The sequence below is a fragment of the Macrotis lagotis genome, chromosome 3 (genome assembly GCF_037893015.1).
Source record: "Macrotis lagotis isolate mMagLag1 chromosome 3, bilby.v1.9.chrom.fasta, whole genome shotgun sequence".
Taxonomy (NCBI): Eukaryota; Metazoa; Chordata; class Mammalia; order Peramelemorphia; family Peramelidae; genus Macrotis; species Macrotis lagotis.
The window spans coordinates 130,761,522-130,780,934 of record NC_133660.1 but is presented as its reverse complement, the minus strand read 5'-3'; the positions used below and the strand labels follow the sequence as shown (position 1 = coordinate 130,780,934).

Below are 19,413 nucleotides of genomic sequence, written 5' to 3'. Positions count from 1 at the left end.
CTGCAGGTCCATGATATATGAATTGTGTCCTTCTGGCTGCTTGTAATATTTTCTCTTTGACTTGGGAGTTCTGGAATTTGGCTATAATATTCCTGGTCGGGGGGGAGGGTTGGATCCCTTTCTCGGAGAGATCGGTGGATTCTCTCAATTTCTATTTTGCCCTCTGCTTCTAAGATATCAGGGCAATTTTCCTGTAGTAATTCTTTGAAAATGATGTCAAGGCTCTTTTCCTGATCATGACTAGAGTCCTTAATTTTTAAATTATCTTTCCTAAATCTCTTTTCCATATCAGTTGTTTTTACAATGAGATATTTCACATTTTCTTCCAATTTTTCATTCTTTTGCTTTTGAAGTATTGAGTCCTGATTTCTCATAAATTCAGCAATCTCCCTGAGTTCTGTTCTTTGTCTGAAGGATTTGGTTTCCTCAGAGAGCTTTCTTGTCTCTTTTTCCATGTGGCCAATTCTGTTTTTTAAAGCATTCTTCTCCTCAATAGATTTTTGAACTGTTTTATCCATTTGACCTATGCTGGTTTTTAACATGCTATTTTTTTGGGGGGGGTCTCCTTGACTAAGCTGCTGACTTCTTTTTCATGCTTTTTCTGCATCTCTCTCATTTCTTTTCACAGTTTTTCTTCTATCTCCCTCACTTGATTTTCAGTCTTTTTTGAGCTCTGTCAAAGCCTGAGCCCAATTTCTGTTTTTCTTGGAGTCTTTAGATGCAGGAGCTTGTGCTTCCTCATCTTCAGGTTAAATGTTTTGATCCTTCTTGGATCACAGACAAAGTATTTCTCAATGGTGTTCCTCTTTTTTCTCTGCTTACTCATTTCCCCAGCCTGTGCCTGGTTTTGGGGGTGCTTCCTGAGCTTTTGAGTATTAGTGGGACACCCCCACTAGGATCTCCCTGTGTGAGGATCTGCCTTCACTCCTGGTTTGTGAATGACCATAAGCATCCCTCTTCTGCCACGGGGCTGAGGTGGGGGTGGCCCTGCTGTTCTATGGGGGGACCTAGACTGCAATCAGGATCTGAATGTTGTTAGAACCCCAGATTCTTGTTCCAGGGACAGAGCTCTTCAGTCTCTTTCTTCACTCCCCTCCCTAGGTTCAATGGGCTCATGCCCTGGAGGCTCCTGCTTATGGGCTCTGCCTGCTTCTGTTTCCTGGATCTGGACTGCCTTGGCCGAGCTGCTTGCTGTGTGCCCTGGGGGCTGGGCTTCATATGCTTTCTCTGACAGAGGTTCCTCCCACTGCTGTTCCCCCCAGTTGTCCCCGATACTCCCCAGGACGTAGCTCAGGAGACTCCCCCACTGCTGTGAACCTCAGCTCCCAGTGCCCTGGGGCTGCCTCAGGGAGGCTGAAGTTCTTTCACTCTGGCAGGCCACCCCTCTGGTGGGCTGCCCCTCCCGACCCCGGGGAGCAGAGCCTTTCCACTCTTTTCCATGTTACCTTGAGTAAGAGAACTGCCTCACTGGCTCCCTCTGTGGGTTCTCTTTCTCAAAAATTTAGTTAGAGTCCTTAGTTTCGAAGATTTATGAGAGAGCACCTAAGACCAGGATCTCCTCTTGTTGACATCTTGGCTCTGTCCCTCCATCTTATTATCTCTTATACTTTATGTTTCTTCTTTAAGGATATGATTTCTTTCTCATCACACTCAATTTGGATCAATGTACAACATAGAAACAATGTAAAGACTGACAAATTGCTTTCTGTGGGGGGGAGGGAAGTAAAATTGGGGGGAAAAGTGTAAAACTCAAAATAAAGCCTTTAAGCAAAAAAAAAATCATTAGCACAAAAATGATAATTGAATGCTAATGAGATCATCAAATGAAATAACATATGAAAAAAAGCTTAGGGGACATCCAGTTTGTGGTGTCAAGATATTTGGTGACACCCTGTTTCTCCAAGCTAAAACCCAGTAAGCAACCTTGGCATAACAACAATCCTTTGCATTCTGGATGAGCTTATCCTTTGACAAATAGTATTGCTTTTATCAGTACCAGTTATTCACTAAGCAATTCATGATTTTTCATGTTACTCAATAATTGTTTAGATTTATTGGAACTCCCCCTTTTTTCCAGGTACCTGGGTGTTGTGTGCCACAGCCCAAAGCCATGCATCACATCTCTTGACATGCTCATAATCCTTGTTTCTTAAAACTGCTAAGTGAACCCAACCAGGTACTGTACTCCTGTTACCACCATGATTACTCTGGTTATGTACCTACTGAATGATCACCATTCTCAACAACCCTTATACAACCAAGAGACTGTTCCCATGGGATCCAAGAATGCCTGTATTATCCCAAGAAATGCCAACCACAGAAACTGTTACTCAAGACCTAAGAATGATTGTGTTGATTTTTTTAATGTATATAAGCCCTGTCTTTGACTCACCATGTTAAATCCTCCAAGTTAGGGGAACTCTCTTATAAGCATTTTCCTCACTCTGAAATTATTAAACCATTACTTGATTCCTGAAAAAAAAATAAAAAAATAAAAATAATTACCTAGTTGTCTGAGCTTGGGCAAACCACTTAATCCCATTTCCTGGCAAAAACTAAAAACCAAAAAACCCCCCCAAAATCCCAAGCAAAACTAAAGACTAAAGATGAAGCAACTAAGAGAAACCCTATGGGGGCGGCCAAGTGACACAGTGGATAGAGCACCGGCCCTGGAGTTAGGAGTACCTGAGTTCAAATCCAACCTCAGACACTTTATAATTACCTAGCTGTGTGGCCTTGGGCAAGCACTTAACCCCATTTGCCTTACCTTTAAAAAAGAGAGAGAGAGAGAGAGAGAGAGAGAGAGAGAGAGAGAGAGAGATGGAGAGAGAGAGAGAGAAAAACCCTATGATTTGCAAAAAATAATATATGTTGGGAGTATGTTTTATGTCTGTGAATTCTATATACAGGAGGAATTTTAACTCCAAATAATATTACAAAAAGGACTTAAAACTTTTTTATAGGTATGAATTTTTTTATTTATATTATTACAATAATCTTGTGAAAATAATCATAAACTCCTCCCCCCTTAAAAAAGAAGAGAAACCTCAAGAATAGTGAAAGAGGAAAAAAAAAGTGTACTTCAGTCTGTCTCTGGGATGAGTTACCTTCCCCATCATAGCCACCAAAGAATTTGCTTCAATATTTTTCCTACAGTTCCTATCACTAGTTGTATTTCCCTCCACTCTATTACTCCCCAATCTCATTTGTTCCATTCTCTCTCTCCTTTCATCCTGTTCCTCTTCGGAAGTGTGTTGTATCTGAGTACCTTCTTCCTGATCTTCCCTCTCTTCTATCACCCCTTTCCTCTCATTTTTCTCTAGGGTAAGATAGATTTCTAGACCCTATTAAGTGTGCATGTTATTTCCTCTCTGAGTCATTTCTTTTGTTTTTTTTTTTAGGTTTCTGCAAGGCAAATGGGATTAAGTGGCCACACAGCTAGGTAATTATTAAGTGTCTGAGGCTGGATTTGAACTCAGGTACTCCTGACTACAGGGCTGGTGCTCTTTCCACTGCACCACCTAGCTGCTCCTCTGAGTCATGTCTGATGAGAATGAAGGCTCACTCATTCTGCCTTGCCTTCCCCATTCCACTCCATTGTAAAAATTTTTTCTTGACTCTTATGTGAAATATCTTAGCCCCTTCTTCCTCTCCTTTCTCTTCCTCCCAGTATTTTCCTTTATCATCCATTGACTCCATCTTTTTACAATATTATACCATTATATTCAGTCCCCACTGTGCCTTGTATATATATAGGCTCCTTCTAACTGCTCTTATAAATGAGAACATTCATATGAATTATCAGTATCTTCTTTCCATGCAGGAACACAAACAGTTCAATATCATTAAGTTCCTCATAGTTAGTCCTTCTCATGCACCCCCTCTATGGTTCCCCCAAGTCCTGTACTTGAAGATCAAATTTTCCATTCAGCTCTGTTGCTTCAATAAGAAAGTTTGGAAGTCCCCTGTTTCATTGAAAGTCCATCTTTTCCCTTGACAAAGGATGTTCAGTTTTTCTGGGGAGTTGATTCTTGGTTGTAAATCAAGATCTTTTGCCTTCTAGAATATCATATTCCAAGACCTACAAGCCCTCAATGTAGATGCTGCCATATCCTGTGTAATCCTGACTATAGAGCCATGGTAGTTGAATTGCTTGTTTCTGGCAGCTTTTAGTATTTTCTCTTTGACTTGGGAGTTTTGGAGTTTGGCTATAATATTCCTGGAAGTTTTTCTTTTGGGATCTCTTTCAGGAGGTGATCAGTGAATTCCCTCAATTTCTATTTTTATCCTCTGCTTCCAGGATCTCAGGACAATTTTGTTGTGTTCTTGAAAAATGAAGTCTAGGCTCTTTTCCTTATTGTGACTTTCATGTAACCAAATAAATTTTAAATTATCTCTTCTGGATCTGTTTTTGAGGTTGGTTGTTTTTTCCAATGAGATATTTCACATTTTCTTCTAATTTGGGGTTTTTTTTAGCATATTTTTATTTCTTCCTGATGTCTTGCAAAGTCATCAGCTCCCTTTTTCTGGCCAATTCTGCTTTTTTAAGGCATTCTTCACCTCATTTGCCTTTTTTTTTTTTTTTTTGCTTTTTGCCATTTGGCCTAAACTGTTTTTTGTTTTGTTTTGTTTTGGCTTTTTGGGAGTTGATCAATATACTTCAGTTCATACAGGAGGTCTCCATCCAAGGTACTTATATGTGCATATCATATCTCACTTGTCACAACTCCTACAAAGTAGGGTATAGGGAAGCCAAGGAGACAAGAACAGCCAGGCCCACATTCTATTTGGCAATGTCCATGGTCACTAAGTGAGACCCTGGAAATTGGGCTCTGTAAATTGGGGCAGGGCCATCTGCTGACTCAAAAGTTTGTTCATGATTCTGATTTCAGCATCTCTATTCATGCTGAAGTTTGTAGGCACCAAGGAATTCTTTTGGACAACTTGTCCCCCATTCCTTTGGTGAAATGATGGAAAAGAATTGCTGTCCATTCTCTCGTTTATAGAGGTAGTAAATATTTCCAGGTCTTTTCACCATATTACAAGCTGCATGGTACAGTTCAGCATCTCTTTGAGCCTCTTCCAATACCTTCCTGGCCTGTGCTTGCAATTGCCGGATCTGCTCAGCTATAATTATCAGCTTGTTGGTAGCATTTGCTTTGATGAATTCATCATCCTTTTGTACCTGCTTGGCAAGCTCCACCAGGTCTTCGGGGTCCCCCATGCGGCGGGAGTTGTAGGGGAGCAGGGAGGGGGTGGGGGTGGAGATGGAGGAGGGGTCGGCAGGGCCTCTGGGGTCCCTCGGGCCGCCGAGGTCAACACAGTCGAAGGGTGAGGGGTGGACCTACATGGGGGCACCTGAGGGCGCTGCGTGGTCCCGGAGCTCACTGGCCTCCCTGCCCTGCGGCGCCTTCCTCTCGCTCTTCGTGGCCGGCAGCGTGGCACAGAGGTGGCCCTGGAAGCCACCATGTTCCCCTAAACTGATTTTTAATGTTATTTTCTTCAGTATTTTTTTGTATTTCTTTCACTAAGTTGCTGACTTGGTCTTCATGATTTATCTGCATTGATTTCATTTCTCCTCCCAATTTTCCCTCTACCTCCCTAAATTGCTTTTTTTTTGTAGACATCACAAACACTGTCAAGTTTATTATCATTTTCATGGAGTATCAAAATTGCTAAAGGTCATGTGAAAATCTCTATCTCTCCTTTATGTCTTCCAACCTTATTCTCCTCCCCAAGTCCCTTATTTAAATTTATACCCCCTTCTCCCTTTGCTCTGCCCTTAACAGTTCATTATTTTCTGCAATTCTTTCTTTTTACACTTAAAAAAATAAATATTTATGAAATAAAACCCGGCAGATAAAATAAATAAAAACTCAATGCACTCTGCAGAGTTCTAAAAAAAAAGTGAAGAAGATGCTCTCTCTTATTTGGTCCCCAACCTTTCTCCTATCCCTAACTCCTACATACTAGTGAAATAACTCTTGTAGATACTGGGAGTTTTTACATCCACTGATTCTTAGGTATCTCAATGAATCATCATTAGAACCCAAGGAAATGAAGGTGACAAAGGTTGGCATGTGACAAAGGAATCAATCCCTCCAGAAATGAGGGACAAGTTCACCTGATCTCTTTAAAAGAGTTAAATTGTCCAAGATATTAAATGTTTAAAAAGCTGGTGAAGCCAGGTTAACCCCAGCACTAAATTCATCTTCGTGCTCATGAAGTAAGGTGAAAAATAAACAGTAGCAGCAATCAGAAACAATCCTGGGTTACAGACATCCTGATGAGGGCCCCATTTCAGGGATATTTTTCCATGTTGGTGGACTGGAAGAGGAGGGGTAGAAGGGCGTGGGATTATAGAGGGCTGAGGAGGATGTGTCCTTGACTGGATCAATGTTGCTCATAGCCACAATGGAGTCTTTCTCTGTCAATAAGCTGGGGCTGATGGTACCCTGACTCTTGTTCTCAAAGACCTGCATAATATTCTCAAAAGTTCTGCCCTTGGTCTCAGGGACTTTGAATAAGGTGAACAAAAAAGAAGATGAGAAGGAAGAAAGTAAAGACAATAAAAACATAGGATCCCAAACATTTTTCAGCTGTAGGGAAGAGCAAACCCACAAGGAAGTTAAGAGATCCAGTTGGAGCAGCTGGCTACAGCCATAGCTGCTGCGGGGGGGGGGGGGGGGGGGGGGGGGGGGGGGGGCCTTGGCTGAAGAGCTCAGCAACAATGAACCAAGGAATGGGTCCTGGTCCAATTTCAAAGAAGGCCACAAAGCCAAAGATAGCCACGATACAGATATAGCTTGTCCACAAATTAGAAGCCTTGAGAGACATGGCAATAACCATAAGAAGAGAACAGAGGGCCATGCCACTCAGTCCTACCAGATGAAGGGTTCTCTTTCCTGCTCACTCCACTAGAAAAAGTGAAACTATAGTAAATACCACATTAACCGTACCAGCACCAATAGTAGCATATACTGGCTCTTTAACACCAGCATCGTTGAACATTCCTGTGGAATAGTAGAAAACAGCATTGATTCCAGAGAGCTGTTGAGAGAGCTAGAACATAATGGCAATGATAATAGGCTGTCGATAATTTGGTACCCTAAAGAGATCTAACACGGTTGGTTTCTTTTCTTGTGACATTTTAGCAATCTTATTCTTCATCTCCTGGATATCCTGGTCCACCTCTTGAGTGCCCCATAACTTCACAAGAATCGTTCAGGCCTGCTCCTCTTCCATCTTATTGATAAGTAGGAATCTGGGGTTTTCAGGGCACATTGGAAGGGCTATAGATTGCAGAATAGCAGGGATGACAGTAAAACCTAATAACATTGGCCAGAGATCCTCAGTTCCCATATGTATTCTAATCCAAAGATCTGGGCAATGAGGATCCCCATAACAATACCCAGCTGGTTTAGGGTGCCAAAAGCTCCATGCAGGTTGGTTGGGGAGACCTCTCCAATATATATATGGGCCAGTGCAAAGTCCACAGAATAAAACAATGACCAGCTGACCCAGGATCAGCAGTTCCACTGACTTGGAAAACTTTGTGAGGCCCAAGAGAGCACCTCCCACAAGTGCTAGTGCATTGATGATGAGCATGGAGTTGCACCTGCCAAATCGGTTGACGAGTAGTCCCACAGAGAAAGAACCAATCACGCCACCTACGGAGAAGATGGCCACAGCCAAGGACCAAAATAAGGTGAGCAGAAACTCAGAAGTTGGCTGACCAGTTCTTTCTTGTAAAGTGAAATTGAGAAAGTCCTTGACTATCTGCTCTGGGGCATTTATGATACCAGTATTGTAGCCAAATTGAAAAGAGCTTATAGCAGCTACTCCAACGGAGAAAAGGAGGGAACAGGTGACCTTGGCCACCACCATGGCTCCAGCTGAGTCCCTTCCCAGTGGCTGGCAAGGAAGCGGGGGTGCCAGGCAGGAGCTGCCCTCCCATGGGGGGCGCAGCATCTCTGGCTGCGGATGTCCTCCAGCCACGCCACACTGCAAGGACCCCTAAATTGCTTTTCAAAGTCTTTTTTGAGCTCATCCATAGCCTGAACCCATTTTCTATTTCTCTTGGAAGTTCTGAGTACAGAAGCTTCAATTTTGTCATCTTCTGAATCTTCCATGGGACCAAAGTAATTTTCTATGGTCAGGTTCTTCTTTTTCTGTTGTTTGCTCATTTCCTCAGCCTATAACTGATTTACCGCACTTCTAAGGCTTTGGGATTTTTTTGGATCAACCCACAGGGACCTTAATTCCTCTAAGGTCTTATGAGAGGCTCTGACTGATCTCTTGCCTGTATTCAGGCCCTCCCCTCTGCCCTAGAGATGTGAGGATGGTCCCTACTCTGCTATGGTGGTGTTGTGGGGGCCCAGACTGAAACCTGGATCTGAGTGTGGGCAAAAAGCTGAGTACTGAGGCAGAGAGAGCAGAGAGACCTCTGCAGTCTCCCCTGACCACCTTACAGTCTATGGGCTGAGAGCTCTGGAGGTCCTGTATGGCTCTGCTGACTCCCACTGCAGATTCTCACCACAGGGATGCTCTGAGGCCAGCGCTCTGCTCCATACTCACTCTGGTTGGTGCTGCAGAGTTCTCTCACAAAACCTTCTGGCTGTCCCCATGATCCCCGGGCCAATAGGTCTGGAAACTATTCCCTCTGCAATGGATCCAGATGCCCCACCTGGCTATACTACCCTGCTGCTTTTTCCAATCCCCTGTCCTGTGGAACAGACCTTTCCTGTGGAACTTCTAAGTTGTCTTGGACTGGGAAATTTTTTCATTCAGTCTTTCTGTGGATTCTGAAGTTTTGGGGGAAATAAGTTTCAAGGAATTCCTGCCTTCATGCAGCCATCTTGACTCTGCCCCACCCCCAATAGTGTTTGAAACTTTTTTTAAAAAATGACAATCAGGGGCGGCTAGGTGGCATAGTGGATAAATCACCGGCCTTGGAGTCAGGAGTACGGAGTACCTGGGTTCAAATCCGGTCTGAGACATTTAATAATTACCTAGCTGTGTGGCCTTGAGCAAGCCACTTAACCCCATTTGCCTTGCAAAAAAAAATGACAATCATCCTACTGAATTCACTATAATTTAAAAAATAAAGAGGAAAGAAAAGGAGGAAAAACATAAAAGGAAAATTGAATGACTTTCAATGTGCCTTTTTGCCAGATTCATTAAATACTTCTTAATATTTGAGGATCAATTTAATTCAACAAGTATTTATTAAGAATCTACTAGGTGCCTCTTCACTATGTAGTCACTTATTTTTTTGGAAAAGATTGGGGTGTTTTTGAGTGACTGAGGATAAAATTACAAAACCAAAAATATTCTTGCTTTAAAGAAACTTCATGAATATTAAGAAAACAGTCAGGCATGCCTGGGGGCACCAACAGACACCATGGAGAGATGACTAAGTCTAAGAACCATATCCCTCACGATAGTCCTGCAAAAGGCACAAAAATGCCATCAAGAAATCTAAACCACAGAGATACAAGTTTCTGAAACTAGTTGACCTTAAGTTTCTGAGAACTGAAGAAAATGTCAGTCAAAGTCATCGGTGGATGAGCAGAGCCCACCAAGGTCTTAACCACCAGGGTCCTTAGGCCCAAGATCACAAGTCCATAGGTCAATACGAGAGGTATCATCCCCAAGACTGATACCCAATATTGCCGGGCTCCAAACCTAGTCCTAAAAATCTAGGTCCCAAGATCACTGAGCCCAGCTCTAAAGTTGTCATAATCACTTACCATCAGGTTGCCAACCCAGTCACTGATCCTTAGATTTCTGAACCTGCCAACTTGAAATTTGCTAAGTTCACTGACCCAAAGAGGACTCACTCAGTTCATTGATCCCAAGATCACTGAATCTGACCCCAAGGTGTCTATCTGGCCCCAAAGCCACTGAGAACAATGTCTGATTTCCAAAGCTACCAAGTCTGAGATCAAAGTCACCAATCTGATATCTTGAGGGGGGGCAGCTAGGTGGCGTAGTGGACGGAATACTAGCCCTGGAGTCAGGAGGACCTGAGTTCAAATTTGGACTCATACACTTAATAATTGTCTAGCTGTGTGACCTTGGGCAAGTCACTTAACCCCATTGCCTTAAATAAATAAAAAAAATTTTAAAGATTATTTTATCTGACTCTAAAGTCAAAAAATCCAGTGATTCCACTGACTCAAACTTGCTGAGCCCATGATTCAAGATATTTGTTTAAATCCTAAACCAGACTTTTCCTCAACTAGGACCTGCTCATTTACTCTTTTGAACAAACAAAGGAAATGATGAGTCACAAGGGGGAAGAAAGAAAGAATATCCAGGGCAACGAACTTGATCAGGAAATTCTATGTCTCTCTTATTGTTGGCATTTATTTTTGTAAAGGCTATTTAGACCTAAAGGATTTATTGCCAACATTTTGAAAAGGTTACTTTTTTTGTTTGGTTATTTGTTTTTTAAGAGAGTAAGACTGACTTTTACTTAGATCAAGTTTGTGGATCTAATTTTTAGCAATTTCAATCAGAAAGTGAAACTATGTCTAAAAGCTCAACCCTGCTTTTTCATTATGATTATGATTATGATTATTAACCTAATAATAAACAAACAAGAAAGGAGGGAAGAAAATATTTTCATTTTGTATACCCTTCCAGGTACCTTCAGTCCTATTTTCCTTCCTTCTTTATTTAAAAAAAAAAAACAAAATCATAGTAGGAATCAGCAGGTCTACAATTTTGGTCCTGCTGATTTTATATTAAAATGTATGAGTCTTTTCTTATTTCCTTGCATGCTTCATATTTCTCTTCTTTTAAGTACCATAATATTCAATTATATCAATTAGCATTATTTTTTTCTGCCAGTCTCCAATTATTGGGAAACAGATTTTTCCATTTTTTTAATTATAAATAAAACAAGTGTGATATTTTTGTATAAATAAACTGTATTTTTCATTAATGATTTTTGGTGTAGAGTACTAAACAATAGGACCCCTAAGTCAAAAGGTTTCTGATTCTTTTTTATATTATCATATTTTCCAAAATAGCTTTTAAAAATATTTTATCAATCTTTTCATTGACTACCCCATCCCTCAGTGAATTGAAGTGGGAGACATATAACCAATAGGTCATTGAAATTACAATCACCAAACTGAACTAAATTCTGTTCTTTAACTTTATTTTCATTAACTATGAACTAATTTTTTAAAAATATATTGATAATTATATATCAATATATCTAGCTTCCTTTGAAATCATATCAATTTTATTTGGTGTATTTAAAATATTTTTCTAATAAATGGTCATGAACATCACCAAATTGTCTAAGGAAGTCAATGGAGAGTTGTGCTAGAGTCAGTTCATACCCATTCTAGGAGAATTATGGATTTTTTTTCAGTTCTTTGTTTTATTATATTCTATTTAATAGTCAATAAGCATTTATTTCAACATTCATTTTTATGAAATTTTGTCCCTCTTTCCCTTTCTCCCCAAGACAACAAGCACTCTGATATAGGATATATATGTACAATCATGCTAAACATATTTCCATATTAGTCATGTAATGAAAGAAGAATTAGAGCAAAAAGGACAAATCACAAGAAAGAAAAAAACAAAATTTTAAAAATTGAACAAATTGAACAAATTTAAAAGGCAAAAATAGTAAGATTTCATCAGCATTCAGACTCCATAGTTCTTTCTCTGGATGTGGATGGCATTTTCTATCACAAATCCCTTAGAGTTGTCTTTGATCATTGTATTTCTGAGAAGAGTGAAGTTCATTATAGTTGATCATCACACAATATTGCTGTTATTGTATACAATGTACTCTTGGTTCTGTTCACTTCATTCAGCATCAGTTCATAAAAGTCTTTTCTGACTTTTCTGAAGTCTTGTCCCTCATGATTTCTTCTCATAAAACAATAATATGCAATCACATCCATATTACACAACTTGTTCCAGACATTCACCAAACGATATACATCCCCTTAACTGACAATTCTTTATCACCACAAAAAAAAAGTTGATATAAATATGTTTATACATGTGGGTCTTTTCCCCCTTTTTAATGATCTTTTTGGGATAAAGATCTAGTAGTGGCATTACCAGATGAAAGAGTATGCACAGTTTTGTAGCCCTTTGGGAAGAGTTTCAAATTGCTCTCCAGAAAAGTTGACTCAGTTAACAACTCCCCTAACAATGCTTTAGTGTCCCAATTTTTCCACATCCCCTCCAACAATTATCATTTTCATTTTTGGTCATAAAACAACCTCAGAGTTGTTTTGACTTGCATTTCTCTAATTAATAATGACAGAACATTTTTTCTTTTTTTTCTGTTGTTGTTGGTGGTGAGGTTTTTTAGGTTTTTACAAGGCAAATGAGGTTAAATGTCTTGCCCAAGGCCACACAGCTAGGTAATTATTAAGTATCTGAAGCCAAATTTGAATTCAGGTACTCCTGACTCCAGGGATGGTGCTGTAGCCACTGAGCCACCTAGCCATGCCAAGAACATTTTTTCATATGACTATAGATAGTTTTAATTTCTTCACCTAAAAACTGCGTATTATGGTCCTTTGACCATTTATCAGTTGGGGAATGACTTATATTCTTATAAATTTGACTCAGTTAAGAGAATGGATTCTTAAATTTTCAGTGTATTTATTACTTACTCAGAATAAATAATGATGATTGCTATGTAAAATTCCTGTGAGTGTTTAATAAAAACTTACTGGAATTATTCCATCTTCTGGAGTAGTTACTGGAGAATTCTGAGAACAACCCATTATGGAGAGAGAAGTATTGCTAGACAGTTCCACACTGTTAGAGAGAAGCAAATGCCAGGACTATCCAAGAAATCTAAGAGGCTATGTCAGGTACTTCTATCGTCTCTGGGGGCTACATGGATAAGAAACTCTGCCACTGCCTCTCAACATGTTTCTCTTTCTGCTCTGAGGTTTCCATTAGCTACTGGGTAAGGGATAAAAGAGATCTGAGAGGACATTCTTCAGATGCACAGGCTATCCCTGCCTACCCATCAGTTTATTCCTAGTTTTCACTTGAATTTGATGTATTATGTTCCTTTTTATAGACTCAGTACAAAGGTGAGGCTTCAGACTACAATAGCCAGCCAAATCTTCCTTCTCAAGTTGATGAGGTACTCCTTATCTACAAATCCAATGTTTCTAAGAATAAGGAGGGCCTCCTTTCTCAGAGTAGAAGGGGGAGGTGCCAAAGATCTGGGAGCCAAAAGCCCAGGCCAGTATTTTCAGGCTACCAGTATAGCCTGAGACACAGCCTTGGAGTGAATCAACCCCTTTCTGCAAAGATAACCATTCCTATAAGCAAGGAGGGACTCTGCCAATTGGCTAGGTGAAATTCAAAAGTGAACTTGATAGAGCAAATGTTTTATAGAAATTACTTTAGGTTTGAGACCATCTTCCATGAGAACCAAAGTGGTGTAGGAGAAAGTGTTCAGGAGAAAATTTTTGTACACCTATTCTTTTTTTTTAAGAAAGATTTTATTTTTTCCCCTAATCTTGCTTCCCTCCCCCACCCTTCACAGAAGGCAATTTGTTAGTCTTTACATTGTTTCCATAGTATGCATTGATCTAAGTTGAATGTGTACACCCATTCTTGCTGTGTCTTCTCAGCAAAATCTCCTTGTAAAAACGAATTGATATTAATTGGTTCATGACACTGGGTCACTAATCATTGTCTTTTGTTCTTGGAGAAAACAGACTCAAAAAGGAGCCAAGCTGATAGCATTGGAGAAGAATTTTTTAGAACCCTAGAAACCCGAGAGGGAGATGCAGTCAGCAGCACTTTGGGGACTCAATCTGCCAGCATATGCATTGGGAAAGATCAAGTCTCACTAGATGAATGTAAGGCTTGTAATACATTTCTTCTCTAATACCATTCAGTTTTTACTGTGATTTATGGAACAACAAGCTCTCAATTATTCTTTATGCTAAAGAAATGAAAGGATAGCTAATCACAACAGGAAATCTAAAGATAATTTAAACTTAGCTTTAGAATGCTTTCTGATTTTTTTTAAATGTGCTTCATAGATTGGAACCTTATCACTTCAAACAAAATAGCATAAGAGAAAAGTGAAGTTTCTCATTTCTTACTCCATGCTCTAAATCATGTATTGGTGTGTGTTTGTCAAATGTGGGGCTATGTTGGTGTGGTATTGCCAAAGCAAACACAGGCAGGACTCAAAATTCAATAAATCTAGCATCTTTTTAGGGGTGAATTAATTAAATGTTTGACCAAATATTGCTCAAGAATGATGTTATAAATATCCAAATTGGCCCTTGGCAGAAAAAGGTACCCACCCTCTTCTAGGTATAAGGGCACTGCAGGCCCCCTTAGAAAGAAAACAGTCTGCTTAGTAGTGATAAATTGTATGAGGAGAAATTATAGGATTTGGAGATCTGGGCAGAAATCTTCCTCAGACGCTTACTAGTTGTATAATTAGAGAAGTCATCTAACTTCTTCAATTCTCTCTGTCCTCACATATACAATGAGAACCGTGAAAACCTATACATATTGGTCAAATGCAATAATACCCATAAAAGTGTTTTTCATCTTGTAAGATCCAGTATTTGTGTATTTATGTATACACACACACACACACACACACACACACACACACACATATATATATATATATATATTTACATACACACCTGCACACAAGGAATAATCTACATATTTTGCCCTAAACCTGCTGGAGTCTGCACAATAGCCATTTTGCTTATTGCCTTGAATATCATATAGTTGTTATTATTCATTCTTCATTTTTGTTTTTTGGGCATTTTTTGTTATTTTTGTTTTTGTGGGGCAATGGGGTTTAGTGACAGCTTTTTGAGCTTTTGGAGTTCTTCTCTTGCCCCAACATGGGAAACCTTCTCTAATTCCAGCTTTCCACCTCCATTTTGACTTTGTGTGTATTGATTTTTTCCCTAAAGACAAGTTGATTTTTTGGAGTTTTGGGTTTTTTTTTTTAGGATTTTGCAAGGCAGATGGGGATAAGTAGCTTGCCCAAGGCCACACAGCTAGGTAATTATTAAGTGTCTGAGGCCAGATTTGAACTTACTCCTGACTCCAGGGTCTGTGCTCTATCCACTGTGCCATCTAGCTGCTCCCAAAAGACAAGTTGTTCACAGCTTTTAAAAACCCAAATTCAATCTATATCTTATTTTTAAAATGTTTTAGGAACTGCATAATTCATTGAGAATTTTCAGCTTATTAAAGAGAAAATAATCAAATAGCACTGTTAGATTTCCTAACAGTTATTAAAATATATATTCTCACTGTTATTTGTGGTCATTTTATTATTAATATTTCATTGGCATTGTACCATTTTGATAATACTGATGTTTTATTAAGTAACTGTATAGAGCAGAATTATTGTCAGAAGTTATTCCTGTTGTGATTTTGATAAAAAAAAAAAAATTCAGGTCCAGCAGGGTGCGCCAGACATCAACAATTCATCAATATTTTAGCTCTCATGTGTGCTGGGGGAAAAATATTCTCTACAAAGTCCTACTCAGAGGGTTCACTGGAATATGAGGTTGTGAAGCTAGACCTCCAGGGCCATTGAAGAAGCTTTGAATGTGTCCATAACAACAGATTCTCTTGGTTCTAAAGACCTGCTTAGCCAAGTACAGAGAAACTCATCACTGATTAGTTAAGGAGTTGGTGATTAATTCTGACCATGTCATTTCCCTATTCAATAATTTCTAGAGGCTTCTCATTGCTCTTAGGACAAACTACATGCTCCTCTGATCAGCTTTAAAGCCCTTTCCAACCTAACTGAAATCTATCTTCCAAATTCATTGTGCATTTTCTCCCCCATCTAGCAAAACTGACCTTTATTCTTCATGCATCACATTTCTTCTCTTGCCTCCATGCCTTTGAATTGGAAAGCTCCTAAGCCTGGAATGCACTTTCTCCTCAATTGACAAGTCACAGAATTCCTCTCTTCTTCCAAGAAGCATCTCAACACCTTGAAATCTTACCTGTTCCTCTCAACTCTGAATGTTTTCCATCTCAAAGTACCATATGATTAAGTATTTTGCATTTATTCTCCTTGTTCTTTTCCTCAATGAGATATCCATTCTCTCCACCTCTCAGTTCTTTCCCAGTCCAACAATCCCAAATTGGCTATTTCATTCCCTTCCCTCATCTTGAACCCTTGACAAATCAATTAAACCCTACACTCTCCTTTTCTCTTGAGTCCCTTGCCCCAACACTATCTCTAATCTTGCCTGCCAAGACACAGCCTTTGATTACTCTGACCATCCACTGTCTTCACTCCTACCCACATAATGCTGAATGATTAAAAAAAAATAATGCCAGTTGGATCCACTATAAATTTATATTTTGGGGTGAGGAAAGTAAGATTGGGAGAAAAATTATAAAACTCAAAACTCAAATAAAATCTTTAAAAATTAAAAAAAAATTTATATTTCCTAATCTCAACTGGGTGCTCAATATAAAAAGGCGATCTTTTTAGACCTCCCTAATCAATTCACTGTCACAGTCACCAGAGGCTTTTCTAGACCTTTTCTCTCTTTAAACCTCCCACAGTTCCTCTGCTTTCCTGACTATTTTCTTAGCTGAGAACCTTGGTTCATGGTTCATTGGAGGGGAAAATGAAGCTATTTATTGAGAGCTGGTCTTCTTGTCAAAGCAAACCCCTTCATATGTGTATGTGATTTCCTTTCCACAGACTGACCCTCAAAAAAACCTCCATTTCTCATTAATCTTCAGTCTTCTCTGTACTGGCTACTGTCTACAAACATACTAATGTCTCCTCCATTCTCAAAATATGACATTGATCTATCCATTCTCCACTATCTATCATCCTAGATCTCTCCTTCCTTTTGTGACTTAATTCTTTGAGAAGTTTACAATCTAAGTCTCCCTTTTCTCTCACACTTTAATTAATTCTCTTTAGTCTGATTTCTGATCTCATTATTTAGTGAAACTGCTATCTCTAAAATTATAATCTCTTAATTGCCAAACCCTATAACCTTTTCTCATTCATTCTTCTTGACTACTGCAATCATGGGCATTGTCAATCACCTCTTTTCCTCAATACTCTCTTCTCTTTAGGTTTCTATGATATTATCTTGCTTTTTTTCCTACCTCCATGACTCTTTCTCAGTATCCTTTGCTGCCAGATTACATCTATCAATGGCGAGTACCTCTCAAGGTTCTGTCCTGGACTTTCTTCTCTTCTCCTTGTATAACATTTAATTTGGTGATCTCATCAGCTCCCATAGATTCAGGTATCATCTCTATGTAGATGATCTCAGATCCCTGACCTCTCAATTGACCTTCAGTGTTTTATCCCTAACTACTTGGTAGACATCTAGAACTGGATGATGCCCCACACATATCTTAAACTCAACCTATTCAAAACTAAACTTTTTCCCTTCTTGATAAATTTCATATTACATTTCTTACTTTTTAGTTACTCAGATCTAGATTTCACCTCAGTTGCTCACTGTCTCTTATCCTAACCTCTTCTATCCAATAAATCAAGTCCAGAAGATCTGCATAGGCCCCCCCTTCTCTCCTCTGACACTGCCACAAACCACCCTGATCCAAACCCCTCTCTGCCTTATGCCTGGTCCGCTGTCCAGCCAGATGATTGTCTGGCTCTTACCTGGATTAAGTATTTTACCACTCATTATCATTTTCTGCTCCCATCAAAATGATCTTCCTAAAGAATAAATCTGACTAAGTTCTCCCTCCCTCCTATTCAACACACTTCAAGAGCTTTCTGTCACCTTTAGAATGAAATTAAAAATCCTATTTGACTTTTAAAACTGTTAAATAACTTGGCTCCTTCCTACCTTTTCAGTCTTCTTACATCTTAGTCCCCACCACATACTCTGCAATTCAGCAGTGACATTGATATCTTTGCTATACCTCGAATAAGATACTGTGTTTCCCAACTCTAATCATTTTTACTAGTTACTCCTGTTCCTATATTTCTCTCTCTTCATATCTACCTATTGGTTTCATTCAGATCCAAGACAAAATTCCACCTTCTAAAGGAAACCTTTCCTGATACCTCATTATGCTAGTACCATCTCTTTAAAGTTATCTCTAATATAGCCTATATATATATATATATATGTATATATATATATATGTGTGTGTGTGTGTGTGTGTGTGTATATATATATGATTTTTGTACATAATTGTTTGCATATTGCCCCCCCAATTAAGCTGTGAATACCTAGAGAGTGGTGACTATTTTTTTTTCCCTTTCTTTATATCCTTTGTAGCAGTTTGTGGCCTAAAATGAGCTCTCAGTGGTTGGTTCTTGTCTTTCGTTATCAAAGAAGACCAAAATGACATCACTATGTTTGAGAAAAATTATAGTGGGTCCAACTGTGACTGATCAGACCAATATAAGCTTGGAATGCTCTACCACAGGTTTGGCACAAATAGTCCATGTGAGCACCTGGTATGTACTCTAAACTTACATTATGTCATGTTTCTTTTGAGTTGCTTCAATTTTGCCTTCCTCATAGAATGAAGTACCTTCACTAATGAGGGCACACCATGCTGGGAGGTCCTGTGCCAGTGAATCCCAAGTTGTATAATCAATTCTAAAGTTCTTCAATGAGAACTTTAGGGTGTCTCAGTATTGCTTCTTCTGATCCTCTTGTTAGTGTTTGCCCTATGTGAATTCTCCATAAGCTTAGTATGTGCTTGTTACTATAACTTGAATATTCTTAACATTTGTATTTGTTGCCTTCCTTATTAGAATCTTAGATTCCTTTCATGTAGGGATTGTTATGTTTTTTATTTGCATCCCTAGTGCCTAACATAGGTCCTGGCTTATAGTAGGCACTTAATAAATGTTTGTTGACTGATCAATTGAATTCTTTGGCCATGGTAACTTATAAAATAAAGAAAAATACAAAATCACACTCAAAATAGTTCCCTTCTACTTCAGCAGTGATAGTTACAGAGTGTGGGGAATGTGAAAGAGGATAGATAGTGCTAAGCATCACACATCTGTAGACCATTCATGAATATCCATTTGTCTGTTGATATTCTAAATGTGAGATACTTGTCCATTGACTATCAAAACAAACCATTGGAAGACCTGAATTCTATCAAATCCTCTTATTCTTTTTACAAATGAAAGTGGAAGTCAAAATGAAACTGCTTCTAAACCAAAGGATAATTAACAGGTTCAATTTAGAGATTCTAATAAATGAGCTAGTATAGTTATTTTTATCATGTAAAAGAAACATTATTATGAGACATTTAGTCATCTCATCTTACAATGCTTGTGATAAGTATTTTCAAAAAGTCTATCCTGAAAATAATTGCAGCTTTTGAATGCCAAAATTAGTCAGAGGCTGAAGGGAAAAGAGAAATTCTTGT

At 39.0% G+C, this 19,413-nt stretch overlaps 1 protein-coding gene, 1 long non-coding RNA gene and 1 pseudogene across 3 annotated transcripts in view; 1 reads left to right on the top strand and 2 right to left on the bottom strand.

Annotated features, from left to right (window-relative positions):
• LOC141517862 (uncharacterized) overlaps positions 1–19,413 on the top strand; it is a 102,359-nt gene that overhangs the window by 57,859 nt on the left and 25,087 nt on the right. Inside the window, exon 3 of one of the 2 annotated variants that reach the window (XR_012477019.1) lies at positions 2,078–2,833. The exons of the other annotated variant lie outside the window; for it this stretch is intronic. This is a non-coding gene — a long non-coding RNA (uncharacterized LOC141517862). Of the gene's footprint in view, positions 1–2,077; positions 2,834–19,413 lie in introns of those variants that run through there. 2 annotated transcript variants of the gene reach the window in all.
• LOC141517143 (uncharacterized protein C1orf50 homolog) lies at positions 4,682–5,469 on the bottom strand. Its single transcript, XM_074228029.1, is given in 3 exon segments — positions 4,682–4,900; positions 4,902–5,344; positions 5,389–5,469. Coding segments are annotated over 3 exon segments (618 nt in total). The 3' UTR covers positions 4,682–4,806.
• Positions 6,273–7,887, bottom strand: LOC141517142 (solute carrier family 2, facilitated glucose transporter member 3 pseudogene; annotated as a pseudogene).